This window comes from Leptonychotes weddellii, chromosome 14 (assembly GCF_054177405.1).
Source record: "Leptonychotes weddellii isolate Sample4059 chromosome 14, ASM5417740v2, whole genome shotgun sequence".
NCBI lineage: Eukaryota > Metazoa > Chordata > Mammalia > Carnivora > Phocidae > Leptonychotes > Leptonychotes weddellii.
The window spans coordinates 75899392-75920823 of NC_138382.1; the positions used below are offsets into that span (position 1 = coordinate 75899392).

At 47.3% G+C, this 21432-nt stretch overlaps 2 protein-coding genes across 7 annotated transcripts in view; both read left to right on the forward strand.

The window, feature by feature from the left end:
• AIF1L (allograft inflammatory factor 1 like) overlaps nt 1–8924 on the forward strand; it is a 21725-nt gene extending 12801 nt beyond the window's left edge. Inside the window, exons 4-6 of the mRNA XM_081803781.1 lie at nt 291–332; nt 2815–2977; nt 6019–8924. Coding sequence (XP_081659907.1) covers nt 291–332; nt 2815–2977; nt 6019–6106 — 293 coding nt within the window. The 3' untranslated portion in view covers nt 6107–8924. The remainder of the gene's footprint in view (nt 1–290; nt 333–2814; nt 2978–6018) is intronic.
• A 1187-nt stretch (nt 8925–10111) lies between these two features.
• NUP214 (nucleoporin 214) overlaps nt 10112–21432 on the forward strand; it is a 101002-nt gene continuing 89681 nt past the window's right edge. For all 6 annotated transcript variants that reach the window (XM_081803774.1, XM_081803776.1, XM_081803777.1 and 3 more), the window contains exons 1-9: nt 10112–10286; nt 13219–13414; nt 14004–14155; nt 14994–15192; nt 15860–15930; nt 17348–17411; nt 17872–17975; nt 19667–19773; nt 20607–20673. In XM_081803774.1, the coding sequence (XP_081659900.1) occupies nt 10242–10286; nt 13219–13414; nt 14004–14155; nt 14994–15192; nt 15860–15930; nt 17348–17411; nt 17872–17975; nt 19667–19773; nt 20607–20673 (1005 nt within the window). In that variant the 5' untranslated portion in view covers nt 10112–10241. The remainder of the gene's footprint in view (nt 10287–13218; nt 13415–14003; nt 14156–14993; nt 15193–15859; nt 15931–17347; nt 17412–17871; nt 17976–19666; nt 19774–20606; nt 20674–21432) is intronic.

A 21432-nucleotide genomic window follows, 5' to 3' on the forward strand; every position in this document is an offset into this window, starting at 1 on the left:
GCAGCAAGCTCATGCTGGTGGGGACCTGGGAGGAAGTAGCTGCCCTCCTCAGCGGAGAGTCACATGGCCCCTAGCGCCTTGTTCCATGGTGCCTGTGGGAGAGGGGTGCAGGCAGGGTGAACTCTTTCTCCAGAGACCATGGCTGAGATAATGGGACTCATGTCAAGACCCCCAAGTGAGGGGGTGAGGAGGACGGTGTGGGCTTCCTGGGAACCCGGCAAGTTGCCCTCAAGGGCGTCTCTGGGACCCTGCTTCTGAGCTAACGCCAGTTTTTGCTCTGTGATTTCCAGAGAAGTACATGGAGTTTGACCTGAACAATGAGGGCGAGATTGGTAAGTGAGGCCTCAACTGCGCAGGGGAGGAGGGTGTCCGGTGGGTAGAGGGTATGAGGGTCCAGAGAGCCCCACTGGCCCACCTGTGTGGGTGAGGGGCACGCACTGAAGCTTCCCTGATGGGCCAGGCCGGCATGCCGGCCTTAAGCCCGGCTGCCTTCTACCCTGGATCCACTGCCCCCAGGCTCCTCTCCTTGCTGCGGCCCTCCCACCCACCTCCCTGCGCATGTCTCAGCCCTCCACGCCAGGTGCCACGGGGACTCAGGATAGAGGGTGCCACTCCTGCCCAGGGTTGGAGATGCTTGGGCTCTTGACGCCCTGGCCCTGGCGGGGGCGGGGGGGCGGGGAGATGCTGGCGGTTCCTTTGTCCTTGCATTTGGATACGGCGCTTCTGAGTACATTGCTTCCCTCCTCCAGCAGACCCTGATTGTATCGTGTGGTCCGGGCATGGGGGGTGACAAACGCCTGTCCCTTGGCCCTTAGGTCCAAGACCATACCTTGACCTTCACGAGTAATGCTATAACATGGTCAAGGCTGGCTTAATTATCCCCATTTTACAGACGAGGAAGCCGAGGCTCAGCAGGGTGAACTTGACTCTCTTGGGGCACGTGGTGGTTAAGTGGTCGGCCCAGGGTCCAGATCCCAGCCTTTGGTCCCCAAACTGGCTTTCCCTCCTGTGTTTCACCCTGAGCTCGGTGTTGCCGCTGCTGCGATATTTCTACCCCTCCTCTGTCTTGTCTCCTTCTTCTCCTTTTTAAAAATTTTTGTCCTTGCTTTCCTTTAGGAAAAAAAAAATGGGGTTATCAAATAATACATCTTCATCATAAAAACTTTTGGAAAACACAGGAAAGCACAAAGACAAAAATAACTCAACCACAGTCCTCCCTCCCAGAAATAACTGCCCTGAACATTTTGGTTTATATCCTTCCACCCTTTGTTCTAATCACAAATGCTGTTTTATAACCATTTTAGAACCTCCTTTTCAAAAAATAATATATTGTGAGTGCTTTGACATATGATTAACTTTTCTTTTGGAATATAATTAATGGCTGTGTAATATTCCACCGCGGGGTGGGGCACCTGGGTGGCTCAGTCGGTTAAGCGACTGCCTTCGGCTCAGGTCATGATCCTGGAGTCCCGGGATCGAGTCCCGCATCAGCCTCCCTGCTCGGCGGGGGGTCTGCTTCTCCCTCTGACCCTCCTCCCTCTCATGCTCTCTGTCTCTCATTCTCTCTCTCGCAAATAAATAAAATCTTAAAGAAAAAAAAAAAATTCCACCGCGGGGCTGGACTATAACTTATTTAGCCAGTGCCTTAATATCACGCAATTAGTTCCAATTTTAACTACTTTTGATAGTCCTGTGAAGAGCATCTTTGTACATGAATCTTTGTCCACATTGTCGATTATTTCTTTAGAGTAAATCTCAGGAATTAGACATTCTGTGTCAAAGGCTTTTGAAACATCTTGCCAAATTGCCTTCCAGAAAGGTCTTGCCAATTTCAAGCCTGGCCAGCAGCATGTGGGAGACCGCTCACTCTTCCCCACAGAGTGATGCCTAGTTTTCTTTGAGATGCCCTGGACATCCTGGCACCTGGGGGTCTGGCATCAGTTCTGCCCGCCCTGCTCTCGGGTGAGCTGTCTCGCCACACCCCTGGCCCGAAAATCGGCCCCCCGTCCCGCCTCCCTCCCGCCATCCTTTGCCAGCCCAATTGTTCACAGAACAATCTGAAGGAAATTGCCTAAGATCTGGGGAGCCGGGGGGTCAGAGGCAGCGATTCTGCGGAGTGTAGTGACTTTTTGGTGCCTCCCTTGTTTTCCTTGAATTTTGTTCCTTTGTTGGTTTTCCTGCTCTGCAGGGTATTTTTGGCCCCCTCGCCCTGCCAGCGAGGCGGAACCCTTGGACTGCTGGGTGGGAGTGGCAGGTGGAGAGAAGCTGCCGCCCAGCACCCTGCAGGATGACCTGCCCTGCCTCGGGTCCAGCCAACTCCCTGACCCCACCTTGCTGGGCAGTGACTCCCCAGGGAGCCGGAGCAGTGAGCACACACTCACCCTGACCTCGGGGCGCAGCAGACATTAACAGAGTGAAGCGTAGCGGCCCCATTACTAAACACCTGCTTTGTGCTGGGTACTTCTGCATCGAGCCCTCTCGAATGATCCCATCAACCCATTTTACCGCTTATGGGAGCAGAATCTCAGAGAGGTTAAGTAGTTTGCCCCAGGTCCCACAGCCGGGAAGAGCAGAGTTGGATTGCAACCCAAGTCCATGTCCCTAACCACTAGTCTATACTGTACTCTTTGAAGAGAGCAGGGAGGGTGTGATGGGCCCATTCTCCCTGGGGGAGAAAGGCCTTTGGCTGCAGTCCCCAGGGAGGGGCTATCCTGCAGGGCTTCTCCTGGATGTGGGAGCCAGGGGAGCTCTACCAGCTTCCTCGCTTGGCCTGCACCCTGTCTCCAGTTAATGTATCTGCTTTTCCTCTGGCAGACCTGATGTCTTTAAAGAGGATGATGGAGAAACTCGGGGTCCCCAAGACCCACCTGGAGATGAAAAAGATGATCTCAGAGGTGACAGGTGGGGTCAGCGACACCATCTCCTACCGAGACTTTGTGAACATGATGCTGGGGAAGCGGTCGGCTGTCCTCAAGCTGTGAGTACTTCCCGCCTCTCCTGGGGCCTCTGAAGGCAAAGTCATTGTGTGTGGAGAGGCCATGCCCCAGCCAGGAGGGAACGCCTCGTGTGACCTGCTGGACGAGGTTCTTGATTTCTCTGAACCCAGTTTCCTTATCTGTCAAATGGTCACGTTAATACATACCCAGAACTTCTGGTAGAATGAGCACTCAGGAAGCAGAACAATGGTGGTGATGATAAATCTGCCTTGAGGGGCACCTGGGTGGCTCAGTCGGTTAAGCATCTGCCTTCAGCTCAGGTCATGATCCCAGGGTTCTGGGATTGAGCCCCGTGGCGGGCTCCCTGCTCAGTTTAGAGCCTGCTTCTCCCTCTCCCTCTGCTCCTCCTCCCTGCTTGTGCGTGCTTTCTCCCTCTCTCTCAAATAAATAAATAAAATCTTAAAAATAAATCTGTGAAACCTTCTGAGCCTGGGTTTCCTTATTTGTAAAGTGATTCCACTACCCCACGGGGTTGTTGAGAACATAATGTAGTTACCAACTGGCTCTGAAGGGAGGCAGAGTTCAAATCCTGATGCCGTTACTTGCCCCCTAACCGAGCCTGGGCAAATCCCCTTAGGTCCCTGAGCCTTAGTTTCTTGGTTTGTAAGCGAGAGATGATATTAAGTATCTTGTGTGAAGTGTCCTGAGGGCTAATGACCTAACGCATATGAAGGCCCCAGCCCAGTACCTGGCTCTTGGCAAACACCTAGTATGTGGCGGCCAAAATCACACTTCCCAGGTCCTGCCCCCGCTGCAGAGAGACTCCCTGGAGAGTCTCTGGTAGGAATGTAAAATCTACCTGCCTCATTTGTTACAAAGGGGGAAGTCGAGCCCCAAGGAAGCTGAGGAACTGCTCATGAGCCCACAGTTCAGGCTGCAGAGCTTTTAGTGTGAGGTGGGATGGAGGCAAGAGGTGTGGTGGGAAAACCATCAAGGTCAGACCACAGTACACCTGGGATGCCGGATGACGCAGGTGGCAGCAACAGGAGTGTTGATGCTCTTAGAAAACACCTAAGATTTAGTGCATTTACTGTGTGGCAGGCAGGCACTGGTCTACCCAGTGACTCCTTAGATGTATCATTTATTAATTCAGCACATATTTATTGAGCACCAGCTATGGACCAGGAATTATTCTAGGTGCCTGGGGACACATCAGTTGCTGGCATGGTGGAGCTTACACCCTCATGGCAAGAGACAGACAAAAACAAAATAAAAAAACCCAGAAAACTAAAATGCCAGATTACGATGGTGTAGTACAAAGAAAAACAAAGTGGACAAGAGGAACAGAGAGGGATGGGATAGTGGGCAGGGAGGAGCTCATTGAGAAGGCAAGACTTGACCAGAGCCCTGAGGGAGGGAGATGTAAAGAGATGAGCCCGGCAAAGATCCTGCGAAAAGCATTCCAGGCAGAGGAAGCAGCAAGTGCAAAGGCCCTGAGGCAGACTGTGCTTGTATGCTCAAAGGAACAGCACAGAAGCTAGTGTAACTGGCCATCAGTGAGTGCAGTGAGTGAAGGATGAGTTTGCAGAGACAGGCTGGGGCTAGGCGACATGGGGCCTGGTACGTCATGGTCCCACTTAACATTTGGCACTAATGTGGAGGAATGCCATTGGACGACTCTAAGCTAGGGGCTGACTTTTAAAAGCCTCTGGCTGCGGCAGGGGTGAGAGTGGCAGCAGGGAGGCTGTTCAGGCAAGAGATGAGGCCACTCGGCCTGGAGAAGGGGCAGTGAAGGTAGGCAGAAGCTGCTGGCATCAGGAATGATTTGGGAGACAGAGCTGGAAGGCTTGCTTCAGTGGCCAGATACGGAGTGTAAAGGACAACAAGGAGTCAGATGATCCTGATCTGTTTGGGGTGAGTGACGTTGCTGTTTGCTTTAGGGGAAGAGCAGGCGGGGAAGGCAAGAATTAGGAGTTGAGTTTTTGATGGATTAAGTTAGAAGTGGCCTTTAGACATCCAAGGGGAGAGGTCAAGGAGGGCCTGGATGTGCAGATCAGCTCGGAGGTAAGCTGCTTGTGGACTATTGCCCTTTGGATGGGATTTATAGCCAGGGGACAGAAAGAGCCCACCCAAGGAGTGCCTACAGGCGGAGTGGGGTACTTGAAACAGCTCTAGGGTATTGGCACTTTGGGCATCCTTACTTCCAGATGGAAACACTGAGCATCAGTGGGGTCCAGTGTCTTTCTTTTTTTTTTTAAAGATTTTATTTATTTATTTGACAGAGAGAGATAGAGCAGGAACACAAGCAGGGGGAGTGGGAGAGGGAGAAGCAGGCTTCCCGTGGAGCAAGGAGCCCGATGCGGGGCTCGATCCCATGACACTGGGATCATGACCTGAACCGAAGGCAGACGCTTAACGACTGAGCCACCCAGGCGCCCCTCCAGTGTCTTTCTTGAGTCACCAGCTGGGAAATAATAGGGCTGGGATTCAAGTCAGGCTGTTTCCCTCCAGAGGCTCCATCCAAACCCCTATCCTCTACTTCCCAGATGCTACTTTTTTTGAGAGAGAGAGTGGGGGGTGGGGGGGAGGTGAGGGAGAGGGAGAGAGAGAGAGAGAGAGAGAATCTTAAACAGGCTCCATGCCCAGCGTGGAACCTGATTTGGGGCTTGATCTCATAACCCTGAGATCAGAACCTGAGCTGAAATCAAGAGTCGGACGCTTAACCAACTGAGCTGCCCAGGCGCCCCAGATGTTACTCTTAAAACCTTGGGAAGTTTTTGAAGATCTGAAGGGGTTTTGAGCAGAGCCATGGCCCAGCCTAGCTCTGCCTCCTTCAGGCAACGTGGTTAGGGGAAGAACCATGACCTAGAATATAGAGATCTTTGTACCTCAGTTTTCTGTTCTGTGAAATGGGACTAGCAGCCCCTTCCACATTAAAAAGATCCCACTGGAGAATGGATGCAAGGGCATTTGGTTGAGGATCCTGCAGACATGAGGGCTGAGATGATCTCTCCCTGGATGAGGGAAGGAATCCTAATCCTGCCTTTTTTTTTTTTTTTTTCAACCTCCGTCTCCAAACCAGAGTCATGATGTTTGAAGGAAAAGCCAACGAGAGCAGCCCCAAGCCAGTTGGCCCCCCTCCAGAGAGAGACATTGCCAGCCTGCCCTGAGGACCCCCGTCTGGACCTGCCCCCGTTCCTCCCCCGTGATCTTGCTGCCCTTCTTGATTCATTGTGATTTGTCTTATTTGTTTTGTCTGGTCATTACGCGTTTGTTTCATTTTCAACCAGCAAAATCAGTGATCTCTTTGTAAAGCACAAATTACCTGCCTTAAAGGGGCTCTGGGCCAGGGAATTCTGAGCCTTGGGGACCCTCCCTCTCATCTCCCCTCCTTCCGCCTTCCCTGTGCAGAAGGGCTGACATCAAACCAAAACCAGGAGGGGGCAGCCTGGACAGGGAGACTGGAAGACTGTGATCCTCATGCTTGGAGCTGACATAGTCTGTCCTTCCAGGGTCCCTGAGCTAAGTCCAGGCTTGCTGGCCTGGCCCTGGTGAGGACCACAGCCCACTCGCAGAAGACCCTGGAGTGGGAACCAGGCTTTCCTCAGACAGCTCTGTGGTTCCCTGCTCTTGAGTCGTCTAGGGCATGACCACTCAGTGTCCCACCTCCCCCACTGACCTCCTCCCCCAGTCCACACTTCTCATCCTCAGGGAGGTGACAGAAGGAGAGACGGAGAGGGGCTTGGTGATCTGAGCCCTTTAAGAAGGTTCCAGAAGGAATCCTCTGGCCTTCCCCGCAGCCACACCTTTACAGGCAGCTTGGAGGGAAAGTGCAGCCCCCGTGTCCTTTGCGGGGGCAGCAAAGGGCTTTGGGAGTAGAAGGGAGGCGAGGGGCCTTGGGAGCGGTGTCTGTTCGGTCTGGTGCCACCTTTTGGGGAGGATGCTGAGGACAAGAGGATAGGAGAAGGAGGAATAGAATGCTCATGGCAAACAGCACCACTAATAAGCCAAGAGCTGAGAAACAGAAGGTGGCCTTTCTGATCCCAATCTGCTTGAAACCTGACTGTGCTCCCCCTATTTGCCTTGCCATCTTACTCCATTCATTCATTCATTCATTCATTCACTCACTCAGTCATTCAGTGGATATTTATTGACCACCTATTATAAGCTTTAAGTCCCCCCACTTTGTCCTGACATGTGCCTTGCCCTCAACCCCTAATCTCCATTTCCAATCACCCAAAACCTTGAGCTTGGGGATTGGATTGGGGTCCCTTATGATGGACTCCCAAGGTTTGAGAGCCCTGATCCACTCTGTAGGTTAGCTAGACCGGTCCTCTCATTTCACAGGTGGGAAAACTGGTGCTCACAGGGATTAAGTGCCTTGCCAAGGGGTTAATCGGGAGATGGAAGTCTGGACTGGAACCCAGCTGTTCAGATACCATGCCCGTCCTCATTGCTGCTCTGGGCTGTCTCAGTGATGAAAATGAGAGAAGGAATGGGGAGGGGCAATCTCCCAGGTCAGTCCTTGGGGAAGGCCCTGGGCCAGGACTCACCCTTCCCAGTACCTCCATGTCAGCACCAGGGGGTTTGGGTAAGGGCCTGGCTGCTTCTGCAGTTCTGCCTTCCCTAGAGCTTCTCCGCCAAGCCGCTTCTCAGAACTCAAGCAGGAAGGTGTCCCACTCAGCCCCATCTTGGCTGAGCAGGGACCCCAGCCTTGACCCCATCTGTGTTCTGGAGTCCCTTACCCTGCCCACTCAGGACTTAGATGCACTCATCCATTGAATCTATTTATTAAGCACCTGCTATGGGCCAAGAGCTAAGAACCAGGTAGTAAAATGGACAGACTCGTGGAATTTAGTCTAGTGGGGAAGTCAGAACCAGACAATGATCAGTGAGATGAATGTTAAGAAAGAGGGGACTGTAGGGTGACTGCACTGCAATCCTGGGCCCAAGACTGAGCAAGAGTCTTGGAGAAGCCCTCGCCAAACGTTAAGTGGAAACGTCAGGTTGCTGTTGGAGGTGGGAGTCAGTGTGGGCTGCCTGTGGCTCTTTAGTGACCCATAATCAAGGACCTAAGGAGCTCGCTTGCAGCAGCTTGAGGGACTGGAGCAGGTAGGGCATGGGGAATTGCTGAGGTTGGGTTAATCCACTGGTCTCAACCAGTTCAGGAACAAGATTATTTGGCCATGACTGGCTGATCTTCAGCTTAAGGAGCAGCTTCAAATGCACAAGCCTAGTTGAAGTTTAAACCCCAGCAAAACAGTTCTCCCTGTAAATGTAAAATCTCACCCCAGCACCTCCTCTTCCTTCCCCCCCCACCCCGCCCCGGCGCCAGATCATTAGATGAACAACTGCCTGCCCCCCACCCCTTACTACTGGCCTCTCTTCTCTGGGACAGGCTGAGACCTTTGAGCAGGGTAATACCTTCTTTAACTACCCATTATAGTCAGTGTACCTGTTCTTCACTCAGGAGGGCAGAAGCAACCAGGCTTATTTCAACAGGTTTCACAGTTTACAAGACTGTAGGAAGCGTCCTTTAAGGGAGGTAGACAAGTGGGTGTGTCCCCAGCTTCTGGAAAGGGCAGGAAAGAGAGTTCTCTCATTGGAAGGGGGGTGTCCTGGGAAACACCACCAGTCCCCCCACCATTTACTAGAACTCAGTTCCTGGCAGCAGAGGGGCTCAAAAGTGGTCCCTGGAAAGGGGGAGTGGTCTGCGTGTATTTTAGTTTGTGGCTATTGGCTCTGGGACTTACTTCTCTGGCTAAGGGCTCAGCTTCTTAGAACTTCAGCTGTCTTCTTTCTGAAAGACCAAATCTAACTAATGTAACCAGCAACTCGGGGACTGCCAAGTATGGCTTTGTCCCTGTGACTCAAAAGGAAGGAGTTGGCCAGGCACGTTCAGGTGGATAAGTGTGCGTGTGCGTGCGCGTGTGTGTGTGGCACGCCAGATATCATCTCTACAGACTAGAAATAAAACAAACTTATCAATGTCTTGACTTGTGTATTTTGGGGACAGTTCCTAGACTCAGCAAATTCATAAAAGATAGCTGATATAGTAACAGCTCTAATGAATGTGTCCTGTGTGCCAGGCTCTGTTAAATACTGGACTTCATTTACTCCTTACAATAGCCCTATGAGGCTGGTTCTATTATGTTATCCTTATTTAAAAAATGAGACACGGGGGCGCCTGGGTGGTTAAGCGTCCGCCTTTATCTCAGATCATGATCTCAGGGTCCAAGGAGGGAGCCCACGTCAGCGGGGAGTCTGCTTCTCCCTCTCCCTCCCCTATCATGCTCTCTCAAATAAATAAAAGCCTAAAACAAATAAAAATGAGAAGCAGCCTTGGAGCAAATAAGCAATTTGCTGAAAACCAAACAGTAAGTGGCAGAAAATACCCCCTGCTCCTCCAGTTAACCCACACGCTCCAGATTAAGAATTTCTGTCCTAGAGCATTTATAATTCCAGTACAAACACCTGCACGGAAGACTGCCGTCAATCAACATATCCGGACAAGCTGAATTCTAATCTTGTCTTCACTTTGTGAGTGAGGGGCACTGGGGAATTGTCTTAACTTCTCATCAATTAAATGGCAACGATCAACCCCCCTCGGTAACTAGGACGTCTTGGAGCTTAAATGAAACGTCTGAAAGTCTTTTTGCGCAGTGCCCGGGCTCTCGCCTGGAAAAGGAGGTGACAAAGCTGATGTTGGTACCCTTTGCCCTGCCCCTTGAGCCTTCGCGCTTAGAGCCGAAGAGTCCTCCGAGGCCCCACCCACCCACTTTCAGAACCTCTGTTCCTCCTCGCTCCCCTCCAAAGCCTCTCTTAAGAGCGGCCCCCTGGAGATGTTTGTCAGGCTCCTGACGCCTCTCATTCGGGGACTGTTAATAAGCACGTACACCCTACTGTTCCTGCGGGGTTTCAGCGCCACAAGGAGCGCAGAGCGATCGAACGGGCGCCGCACAACCAATCACACAACCCGACACGCCCCCAGCCCGCTCTAGCGGCGACGCCGGGGGCGGGCCTTGGGCGCTTCACGGCGCAGGCGCATCGGCCCGGGGCTACGCCCCCTACCCGGCCAAAGGGAAGCGGTGGCTAGGAGAGCGCGCGACTTCAGATGGTCGCTCGCCCTCCTCCGACTACGCGGCGGCCCCGGGCGCGTGACATCACCAAAGCGCGCCGGAAACGCGGAGTCTGCTGCGCGCTGCCAGCGGTGAGGGAAGGAAGTTGGCCTCGGAGCGGCCTGGGCTGTGTGGGCAAGGCCGCAGGCGGCAGCGGCGGCTGCTTCGACCAACTGAGGGTGGCGCGATGGGAGACGAGATGGATGCCATGATCCCCGAGCGGGAGATGAAGGTCAGAGACTGGCCGGGGCCTCCCTCCCTTCCTTAGTCCCGGCGTTGCCTTGGAGCCCCGCTGAACGGCGCAGCGCGGGGGCCGGGTGTCCCGCTTCCCGCCTCCTGCTTGAACAGTTTGCCGCGTTCAGAGTTCTCGCCGGCGCGTCCTGGTGTACTCTGCCGTGCCGGCGGCACCGTAGCCCCGCCGAATGCGGTTTCTCCGTCCCTTCTCGGTCTTGTGCGCGCCACTTGAGTTTCCCTAGTTACTTTCATGTGGTGGTCGGAGTCGTGGTAATAATTACTGTTTATTGAGCGTTCACTGTGTGCCAGACGCTGTGGTACTCATCACAGCGGCCCTGTGAGTAGTTGTTAATGAAGAGGAGCGCAGTGAGGCTGGGGAAGTAGCTTACCCAAAGTCACATTTGATCAAGGGGCTGAAATCTAGGTGGTGGTTTTTTTAAGGCCCTCTCTTGTACACTCTCACTGTACTACCTCTGTAAAGGGTCCAGGCTTGCCTAACACAGAGCCAGGGTTCATCACTTGTTCTACAAAACCTTTGGTTGAATGGAATAGGAGGACTATCTTGGTACTGGAAATCAGGGTAAAGTCAGGAAACAGAAGAGAGGGACAGGTGATCCAAATGACGGTTATGAGTAAGTTGCGGGAAGCTTTTAGGCGATTGAACCCGTCACTGAAATGCGTTTACTGAGTAGTAATCCATCCCATATTTATAGTGATTCTTCTTTGTCGAGAATGACGGGGTGGGGGGCGGGGGAAGTGGTGAGCCACCCAATGAGAGTGTGCCAATTTCTCGGGTATGCTGAGGCAGAAAGGAAAAAAAAGGGTTCAGAACCACAGACTTGGAAGATGACAGTCTCCCTTTGAGTTACTGATTATAGCAGAAAGAAAGCTTTCCTGTGCCTGTTCATCCCATTGGCTCTCCACACCTCTGTGTCCATGACCCAAACAGGATATTTAGGGTTATCAGGATGAGAATTACAAAAGTACTGAACATTTCATTCTGCTCCTGTGTGTTTTCATCTGGAATGCTGTGGGTTTCTGGTCACCCTACTCATTTGGAATTTAGAAGAGAGTATTTCAGTTCATCTTTTAACACCTATGTGTAAAACACCAAATCTAATGAAATTATTATGTGGGGTGTATTAGGGATCCTGTACAAAACACCACAAGTGTACAAAAATGAAGGCTGAGAAAGGCTGTCTTTGGCTTTTACCCTTTGGGAATGTAAGCAAAAGGGGATTCACATTCCTTTTACTGAAACCTTGACTTAAGATAGATTTGGAATTGAATAAAATCAGCCATATATGGTACAGTTTAATATAGTGATTGGTAAACTTAGGGAATTTTTTTTTTTTTTTTTAGATTTTATTTATTTATTTGACAGAGAGAGACACAGCAAGAGAGGGAACACAAGCAGGGGGAGTGGGAGAGGGAGAAGCAGGCCCCCTGCAGAGCAGGGAGCCCGATGCGGGGCTCGACCCCAGGACCCCGGGATCATGACCTGAGCCAAAGGCAGATGCTTAACACGCTTAATGACTGAGCCACCCAGGCGCCCCAACTTAGGGAATTCTTACCAAGAGGTGGTACACACTGAAATTGTCCTTGAAAGCGTATCGATATATTCGTGGAAGACTGGGTGAGTCAGGTGTTGACAGGAGGTTGGGGAAGGCTCCTAGGCCCTGAAGTGCTAAGGAGCATGAAGACTGAAAGAAACGGAAATGAAACAGGTCTGGGTTGGAGGTGGCCCTGGGGGTTGCAGAGGTAATGGCGCACTTGTGGGAGGAAAGCAGAGTTGTGAGGTGAGGCTGCAGAGGCGGACACATCAAGCCATGCCTGGCCTTACAGCCTAGGGCTTTGGACTTGGGCTTAGATGTCCTCATAGCATCTAGGTATGTTTACAGGTCTTGAATGTTAAGAGATTGACCATACCTGTCCTTTTCTGTGATGGAATTTTGTTTAGTAGTTAATGCAGTTAAGCCAGTTCTTGGGATTTGGTTATTCTGTGGTCATTATTTCCGTGTGTGTGTGTGTGTGTGTGTGTATTTTTTGTTGTTGAGTACTGCACTGGAAGTTCAGACTAACAGTGTAGTTCGGTGATGCTTTCAAAATATATATATTTTTTAAGATTTTATTTATTTATGGGCGCCTGGGTGGCTCAGATGGTTAAGCATCTGCCTTCGGCTCAGGTCATGATCCCGGGGTCCTGGGATCGAGTCCCGCATTGGGATCCATGCTCCTTGGGAGCCTGCTTCTCCCTCTGCTTCTCTCTCTCTCTCTGTCTCTCATGAATAAATAAATAAAATCTTTAAAAAAAAAAGAAAAAAAAAAAGATTTTATTTATTTATTTGCCAGAGAGAGAGGGAGAGAGAGAGAGAGCAAGCACAAGCAGGAGGAGTGACAGGCAGAGGGAGAAGCAGACTTCCCGCTGAGCAGGGAGCCCCATGCAGGGCTCGCTCCCCGGACCCTGGGATCATGACCTGAGTCGAAGGCAGACGCCTAATGACTGAGCCACTCAGGCGTCCTGTTGCTTTCAATATTTAACAACAGTTATTAAGCACCACTCTGGGTCATGAAACAATACATACCATGAAATAGGACAAGACTATGGATTGAAGTTCAGCGTGTGTGGTGGTTAGGACAATAAACTAGGAGTTCAGAAAAGGAAAAGATCAGTGTGAACTGGATTAGTTAAGGAAGGCTTCATGAAAGAATTTTTAAAACTTTATTTCATTCAGTAAACATTAATAAGCCCTATGCTAGGTACCACAGTATGCACAGGAAGCTTAAAAACACTGAGCCACACAGCCCTTGACCTCAGGGTAATATTTATTTCTGTTGTACTGGAATTAGGTCTATTGGAATATAATGACAGACATGATTTAATCTCCTCTTTTCCCTGAATTGATCTTGGTTTCTTCCCTCAACAACAGGATTTTCAGTTTAGAGCACTGAAGAAGGTGAGAATCTTTGACTCACCTGAGGAGTTGCCCAAGGAACGCTCGAGTCTGCTTGCTGTGTCCAACAAGTATGGCCTGGTCTTTGCTGGTGGAGCCAGTGGGTTGCAGATTTTTCCTACCAAAAATCTTCTGATTCAAAATAAACCTGGTGATGATCCCAATAAGATAGGTAAGTTACTTAGTTTTGTTGCACAGTAGAGAGAGGAATGTAGCGAAGTGCTAATGTAGTGTCCTTCCCAAGAAATCATTCTAGTATATAAATTAAAACTGCTGTTAGTCTTCAGGTTGATCCCCAAGAAGAGTAAGTTCCAGGTAGGATGCTGGAAGCCTTTCTGTTTGTTCTCTTTGGTCCTTTTGGTGAGTTGTTCCTCTGAGCTCAGAAGGAAGAAGAATTGACCATTCTACCATGCTTTTATTTTTGCTCAGTTGAACCTAGGTTCTGGATCTCTAATTTGCATGGCATTTTAGTTCGCACAGTAGTACCATCCAAACAAATAGGAAGCATTGTTGCAAAAATATGGGTATAGGGTATTATTTTTAACAATGGCAACAGCCACAGTTTCCCTAGGTCTTATGAGGAAGAGTCTGGGAAATTTAATGCATCACTCTATATCTGTAAGAAAGCTAAGATTTATCTGCGTGACCAGGTATCAGAGTATGCTTGTATGTTTATGTAGATATGAAAATTGTTTCACATAGACCTGGATGCAGGGCTTGTGGCTTCTGCTTCTGCTTTGTCTTTTCTTATGTTTTCTTAGTTGATAAAGTTCAAAGCTTGCTGGTTCCTATGAAATTCCCGATACATCACCTGGCCCTGAGCTGTGATAACCTCACACTCTCCGTGTGCATGATGTCCAGTGAATATGGTTCCATTATTGCTTTTTTTGATGTTCGCACATTTTCAAATGAGGTAAGCTACTGGCAAACTGTAATGTCAGCATGAGACCTGAAAAGATTTTCTGGTATTGAATCATAACCTAGAATTTCCTGGGTTGACCCTTGGAATCATTTTTTAGATTAAAGTATGGGTTTAAAGAAAGTCCTTAACTGTAGGATCATAGATCTTTGAGATAGAAGGGACTTCAAGAAATTATTTCATAACATTGCCCCAAGGTGTTTTTTCTCATTTGCAAATGAGACAGCCAAAACCCAGGGAGCCTTAGGTGGCTTGCCCAAGGCTGTAGAGTTAACAGTAATGTCAGAAATTCCTACATCCTGGGTCTCTGACCTCTTCTGCTAGTGTTCTTCCATTCCAAGCAGTTTCATAATGAAAATTGTCAATAATTTGAGTATTTATACTGACTGTGTGCCAGGCCCTGTGCTTTATATGTCCTCATTTGTACGTACCATGGCCTCACAAAATAGGTGCTCTTGTCTTCATTTTATAGATGGAGAGACAGGCCCAAAGAATTTAAACATCCAAGGACCCAACACTATTAAGAAGCAGAGCCAAGATTTTAATCTTGTATTGGCTCTTTACTGATTATTTTGCATTTGTATATTCCCCTGGTTGGGAGTCCCTCCAGTGTGCTAGAATAATTGCCTGCCATTTTTCAAAGTTGTGTTGAAATAGTCTGTAACAAATAAATTGTTGTGTAGAGCTCATTTTTTTTTTGGTCATCGTCATGGAGAAAAGTGAACTATAATTTGAGAAAACTTGCATATTCGATATTTTTTTTGACTATTAAATGTATATGTATTTATTAATTTATCAATTTATTTTTGCTTCTGGGCATTTGTTTTAAAAGGCTAAACAGCAAAAACGCCCATTTGCCTATCATAAGCTTTTGAAAGATGCAGGAGGCATGGTGATCGATATGAAGTGGAACCCCACTGTTCCCTCCATGATGGCAGTTTGCCTGGCTGATGGCAGCATTGCTGTCCTACAAATCACAGAAACAGTGAAAGTGTGTGCGACTCTCCCTTCCACAGTGGCAGTAACATCTGGTGGGTAATAAGGCTTTCACTCCATAACATATGGTAATGGTAATCTACTTAAAAATTAATTTCTGGAAATAAATGCAAATGGGGTTTTTTGTTCTATCTGTAGTTGTCTGGTAGAAGTGGAGAGTATTCTTTATTTCCATAGTGAATGTTTGAAGCCAAACAGCAGACATGATTTAACTTGAATGTGTGTGGGTTTTCTGGAGAACGAAATATTTCGGTATAGCGGGTTTAGAAATATGTTTTTGAGAATGATTGTTTCTGGATCTACAAGGGCAGTGGATGGTACACTGAAAGTCATTTGTACCATCATGGGAAAAGCATTACAAATATCGAATATGAGTGAGAGAATGATTTCTTGATACTTGAAAACCTCTATTCTCCTTTAAAGACTATAGAGTTTTCTGTACTTTCCAGCTCTCTGGATGATACTTCATTGAAAAAACATTTTTAGAAGTCGATTTAATGGTCCAGTGATAAGTCATAATTGGTTTGTATCATCAAAATGATTTTTTTTTTTTAATTTTGCCAAATAAGGATGATCCTACTGTCTTCCATAGACTGACAGAGGAACAGGAAGTGGTGATTATATGGCTGTTTCAGTACAGACCTCATTGGTTTGCTCCATTCTCTTCAGTGCTTAATTGGCAGCATTTTCTTCTTTGCTCAGTGTGCTGGAGCCCCAAAGGAAAGCAGCTGGCAGTGGGGAAGCAGAATGGAACTGTGGTCCAGTATCTTCCCGTGAGTCTTGCCTTGGACTTCAGCCCTTTTCTTAAGTTACCCACTGTTTTTTTGGGACGGTTTGGGGGCTCATTGATGTTTTTTCTGTTAAAATGTAATTTATGATCACTGCAACAAATTCATCAGTAAACAAGTGAATGCAGGAAAGAGTGGAACTCTTCCTTTCTATCCCATAGTCCTTCCAGAGGCATGCTCTGTGTTTTATTTAGTGGTAGCCTCCAGACTTCTCTGGATGCTTATACAAATAGTCTGTGTATAGGTGCATTACATGTCTACTGTACACACTGGTCATACTTTACACAGTGTTCTCTAACTTTGTATTCCCAATCCATTCCATAAAAACATTCCATCAAAACAGTTGAAGCAGGGGCGCCTAGGTGGCTCAGTCGTTAAGCGTCTGCCTTTGGCTCAGGTCATGATCCCAGGGTCCTGGGATCGAGCTCCGCATCAGGCTCCCTGCTCCGCGGGAAGCCTGCTTCTCCCTCTCTCACTCCCCTTGCTTGTGTTCCCTCTCTTGCTGTCTCTCTCTCTCTCTCTGTCAAATAAACAAACAAATAAACAAACTTTAAGGGAAAAAAAACAGTTAAAGCATAGCATTATTTGTCTGCTAGCTGAATCCATCTCAAAGCTTCAATTTCTCCAACTATAGGCACCCAAGACAATGGATGCCCCTGTCACTCTGTCATCCTCTCCCTGTGGTCTTCCTGAGATAATATTCATAGATATTCTTCAGTATAAATTGACAAAGGATGCATACATGTTCAGTCAAGCCTCTATGGGAAGGAGGGGTCCACAGGCAATACCAAGGCCTATGTTGCTATGCATTTCTCCTTGAGAGACTGTTCTCCGTGGGTGTAAAGCCCGGAATGTAGTGGTGTGGGTTTGAGGTTAAGGTTTTATTTCTTGTTATTGCAGAAAGTTGTTATATGAAATTTGGTACATATTCTTTTAGGGCGTTAGCCTGTAAAAAGATAATTGGCTTAATTTTATTGGTTTGCTCTTTGCCTTTTTTGTCTGAAACATAATACTTTATCAGGGTCTTTTTTCCAACATATCATATATGAAACCACTTCATTCTTTTGAATGGCTACAGAGTAATCCACTGTGTGAATGTACCATACCTTACTTCTGTATTCCGTTATTGGTGGCTGTCCGTGTCAGCCTGTGTGGCTTTGCTAGTATGCGTGGCATCGCCTTGAGCATCCTCTCTCTACGCCTGAACACATTTGTGGGAGATTTCAGTAGGACGGGATCCTGGAGGTAGTCATTCAGTCTGCCCTGCGTTCAGTCTCTCCTGGCTGGGAAGATGAAACACAGTGATTTCTGGAGGGAACATACTGGATTTGACAGAGTTTCAATGGTTTAGGTTTATTTCATTTGACGCTCTCCCCCCTCCCCACCCCCAAATCTCTTTCAGACTTTGCAGGAAAAAAAAGTTATTCCTTGTCCGCCGTTCTATGAGTCAGATCATCCTGTCAGAGGTAACCCATCTGCTTTTCTTACTGGGTCGACCTCTAATGAGGTGACAGTATTACAGAAATTTCACATCATGTGATGCAGCTACATGCCCACTCAGGAAATTGTTAGTGCCTCCTGCATGAATACTCCCATTATTACAGTTAGCTAATTAAGTTGGCGTAACAATAATTTTCTGGTAGACACCTGTGTCTCGTGGTAAATAACAGTAAATGGATCCTGATATTTTATTAGAATTCTTTCAAAATTTGCCCTCCTTGCAATCTGCCAGAAAAAAAAATACCACTTTGGGATGAATTTGGGCTTCTTGAATTCTTTGTGTTTGTGAATTATATTTAGCCAGTGAAATCTGGACCTTAGTTAAAACTATCGCACTCTGATTTTTTTATCCATGGGTTGTTAATTTTTTAACATACAGGAGCTGTTCCAAACATAAGATGCTTTATTAGAGTTTATGTATTTCAGTTCTGGATGTGCTGTGGATTGGTACTTACGTCTTCACAATCGTATATGCTGCTGCAGATGGGACCTTGGAAACTTCTCCAGATGTGGTGATGGCTCTCCTCCCGGTATGTGTATGAAAGGGACATCCTTGTCCTTTGAGAATCCTAGAGGTCCTCTAATTAAAGTTCAAGGCTTTGGCTTTAGTTTCCTTTTTTTGCTGGCAGGGATGGTACAACTTCAAGTGTAAAACTTTAATGCTGCACCATGGGCCTGGGGGCCAAAATTATGGTGTCTGCTTACAGCATATTCTCCTGGTTAGTCGTAAGGTGAAAAAAGTCCTAAAAGTTGCTTTTGCTTACACCGTAAACTGGGAGCCCTGGTAGCTGTTAACCTGATAAAGTGGTTTTAGAAAAGCAGTTAAACACTGTGATTTTTACAATTCTTTCACATATTTATATTGATCAGATGTTTCTCAGATGCCTGCAGTGTGCCAGGCACTGCTTTAAAGCTGAGCATACAGTGGTGACTGAGGCAGAGTCCTTATTTTTGTGGATCGGACATTCTGATGAATGTGCTAGTCAGTACATAAGTGTAGATCAAGGAATGACAAGGGCGATGGAGGGAACAGTGAAGGGTATGGAGCAGATGATGACAGAGGTGCAGTGTGGATTGGTGCTCAGGGAAGGCCTCTGAGGAGGAGACATTTGAGCAGAGGGTGGAATGACCGAAGGGAGTAAGTCATTTTGAAAACATGGAAGAACGTTAATAACAGGATCTACAAAATGTCACTCAATTGCAGTGGCATTTAAAAAAAACAAACGAGGTAGAGCTTATGTTTTCAAATCAGTACTGGCTTTCAAAGTCCAAAAAAAGTTTAAAAATACATAAATGTCTAAACGTAACAAAAGTGGGAGTTGCACGAGTTATTCTGTCTTGCAACTTTGTGGTAAATAGTAAGCATCTTTCTAAGTCAGTGAATACAATCTGTGTTTGGCTTTTTGGACAGATAATTTATTTAGCTCTTTCACTGTTGGATGCTGAAGTTGTTTTCAGTTTTCTCCTGTTCTAAGGAATACCATGATGCGTTCTTTTATGTGACTATGTTTATTTTTTAAGATAAATACCTAGAAATGAGTTTGGTTGAGTGGTATATACTAAGCTTTTGAAAACGTTGCCAAAGTATCTTTTAGAAAAGTTGTAGCCGTTTATACATCTCCCACCAGTGGGGATCCCAGTTGCCCCACGAGTGTGTCAAGATGTAGTGATAGCATTTTTAATCTTTGCCAGTGATATGTAGAAAAGGGCCTTGTTTTTATTAAGTTTTGGGTTCCTGATAATGTTTAATTTTAAAAATATGTTTATTAAGGTCCTTATTTCAAGAGCTCATTAAGATTTTCTATTCCCAGGGATAATATCAGCTCTGGCGTTTATGGACTCTTTCTTAGGTTCCATGTCCTGGGCTAGAAGCTTTATAGGTATCATTTTGTTCCACACTTAAGGCAGCCTGTGGAGTAAGTTCAGCAGGCCCACTACAGACATGAGAAAACAGTATCAGACAGGCCGAGCAGTCTATCCATGCTTGTCCCACGGCCAGGAAGTGACAAGGCAGTTTGAATCCAGTTTGGTTAGTGGTCACCATTCATATTTCCCAACTGCTCAACTCTGCCTTTCTAGCGTGTCTGTATATTTGGACATAGATTTTTGAGTGAATTTTCTCATAAAACAGAAGGGGTTTTCTTTTTCGAGATCCTTAACTGTATAGAATTAAAGAAAAATTGCACGTGGGATTCTTTTTTTCTCCTTTTGTTTATTGTAGAAGAAAGAAGAAAAGCACCCAGAGATCTTTGTGAACTTTATGGAGCCCTGCTATGGCAGCTGCACAGAGAGGCAGCACCATTACTACCTCAGTTACATCGAAGAATGGTGAGCTGAGAACCCAGCAGGGACTCCTCTCTGTCGGGTCCCACCTGCATCGCTCTGTTCCAACTTCGAGATTCTTTCCTTTTCTTTTCTTTTTTTAAAGATTTTATTTGTTTATTTGAGATAGAGCAAGTGAGAGAGCAGGAGCACGGGAGCAGAGGGAGAGGGAGAAGCAGGCTCTCTGCTGAGCAGGGAACCCGACGTGGGGCTCAATCCCAGGACCCCAGGATCATGACCTGAGCCGAAGGCAGACGCCCAGCCGACTGAGCCACTCAGGCACTCCTGAAATTCTTTTCTGGAGGAAAGGAAAGCGGAGAATTGAGATGCCCTTGAACATATTTTGCTCTGATGCTGGATAATTCGCCTCTCTGACTACTTCCGTTTCCCCAATCTTAAATTATCTAGATTGAATACTTACTAATCTTAAAAACCCTGTTTTCTCAGTAACACCCGTGAAGACTTACAATACTGATATTTAAGGACTGTATTAAAAGTTTTCCTCTGAGAGCAGAAGCTTCCCCTTGAAAGATAGATAGCTTAAAACAAAGGTTTTTTTCTGAAAATTCACCAGATTATTCTGTTTACAGGGCAGTAGATTTATTGGAAATTCCGACTTGATTTTGTTGTGTCTCTGACCTTCGTCAGGGCTTTATCGTATGAACTAAGAAGTTAAGCTTTACATCTAAAATCTTCTCACCTTTCTTCAGCCATGAAGAAAACCTCACCTTCTTCCTTGACATCTCGAGAAGTCCTCATGGATGCCACCGCAGGCTCAAGTCCGGTTAGAGCTGTTGCTACGTTTCAATTTAACCGTCTTCCACTTTTCTTCCTTGAAGGGATTTAGTGCTGGCAGCATCTGCGGCTTCGACAGAAGTCAGTATCCTTGCTCGACAGACAGATCAGGTAAATTTCACTCTTTGGTCACTTCCATGGGATACTTTTCTGAGAAAGATTCTAGAGGGAGTTAACTATGTGGAGAACGTTTAGATGAAGCCACGTCCCTTTGGATGAATTTCTGGGTGAGAGCAAAGCTGACACTTGGCTGACGTGACAGAGTGCCTTGGCCAGGTGCCTTGGATATTGCCCTGGACACATACGGGTTTCAGACTCAGCAGCGCCTCCACTGTCATAAAAAAGCCCTGTCCTTTCCCGATCCACTCACGATTTGTGGAAACATATGATATAATCAGCTTCCCACAGGAGCACACCTGGGTGTGTAGGAGGGTTTTCTGCCTTGTTCTGTTTTACCATCTTTATTTTCTTCCTGTTGCTTGAACCTGCCCCTTCTGTTCAGTCACCTCTAACCCATCCTTGATTAATGGAGAGAAACATGCAGATCGTACCAAATTGTGACTCACCAGCAATACTTTGTTTCACTTTGAAAAACCACCAGAGAGCTAAAAGCACCTGTGTGTGTAAGCACCCACCTCCTTTCTGGCATTTTGTCCTCCTTGCAGAGAGGAATTGGGCTGAGGTGATAGTGGTAAGCCATCCTAAACCAAGGTAGGTTATACAGAGTGACCATAGAAGGATGTGGTGAAAGGGAAATTTTTCTTCCTTCTTTTTTTTTTTTTTTTTTAAGATTTTATTTATTTATTTGTCATAGAGCGAGAGAACACAAGCAGAGGGAGAAGCATACTCCCCGCCGAGCAGGGAGCCTGA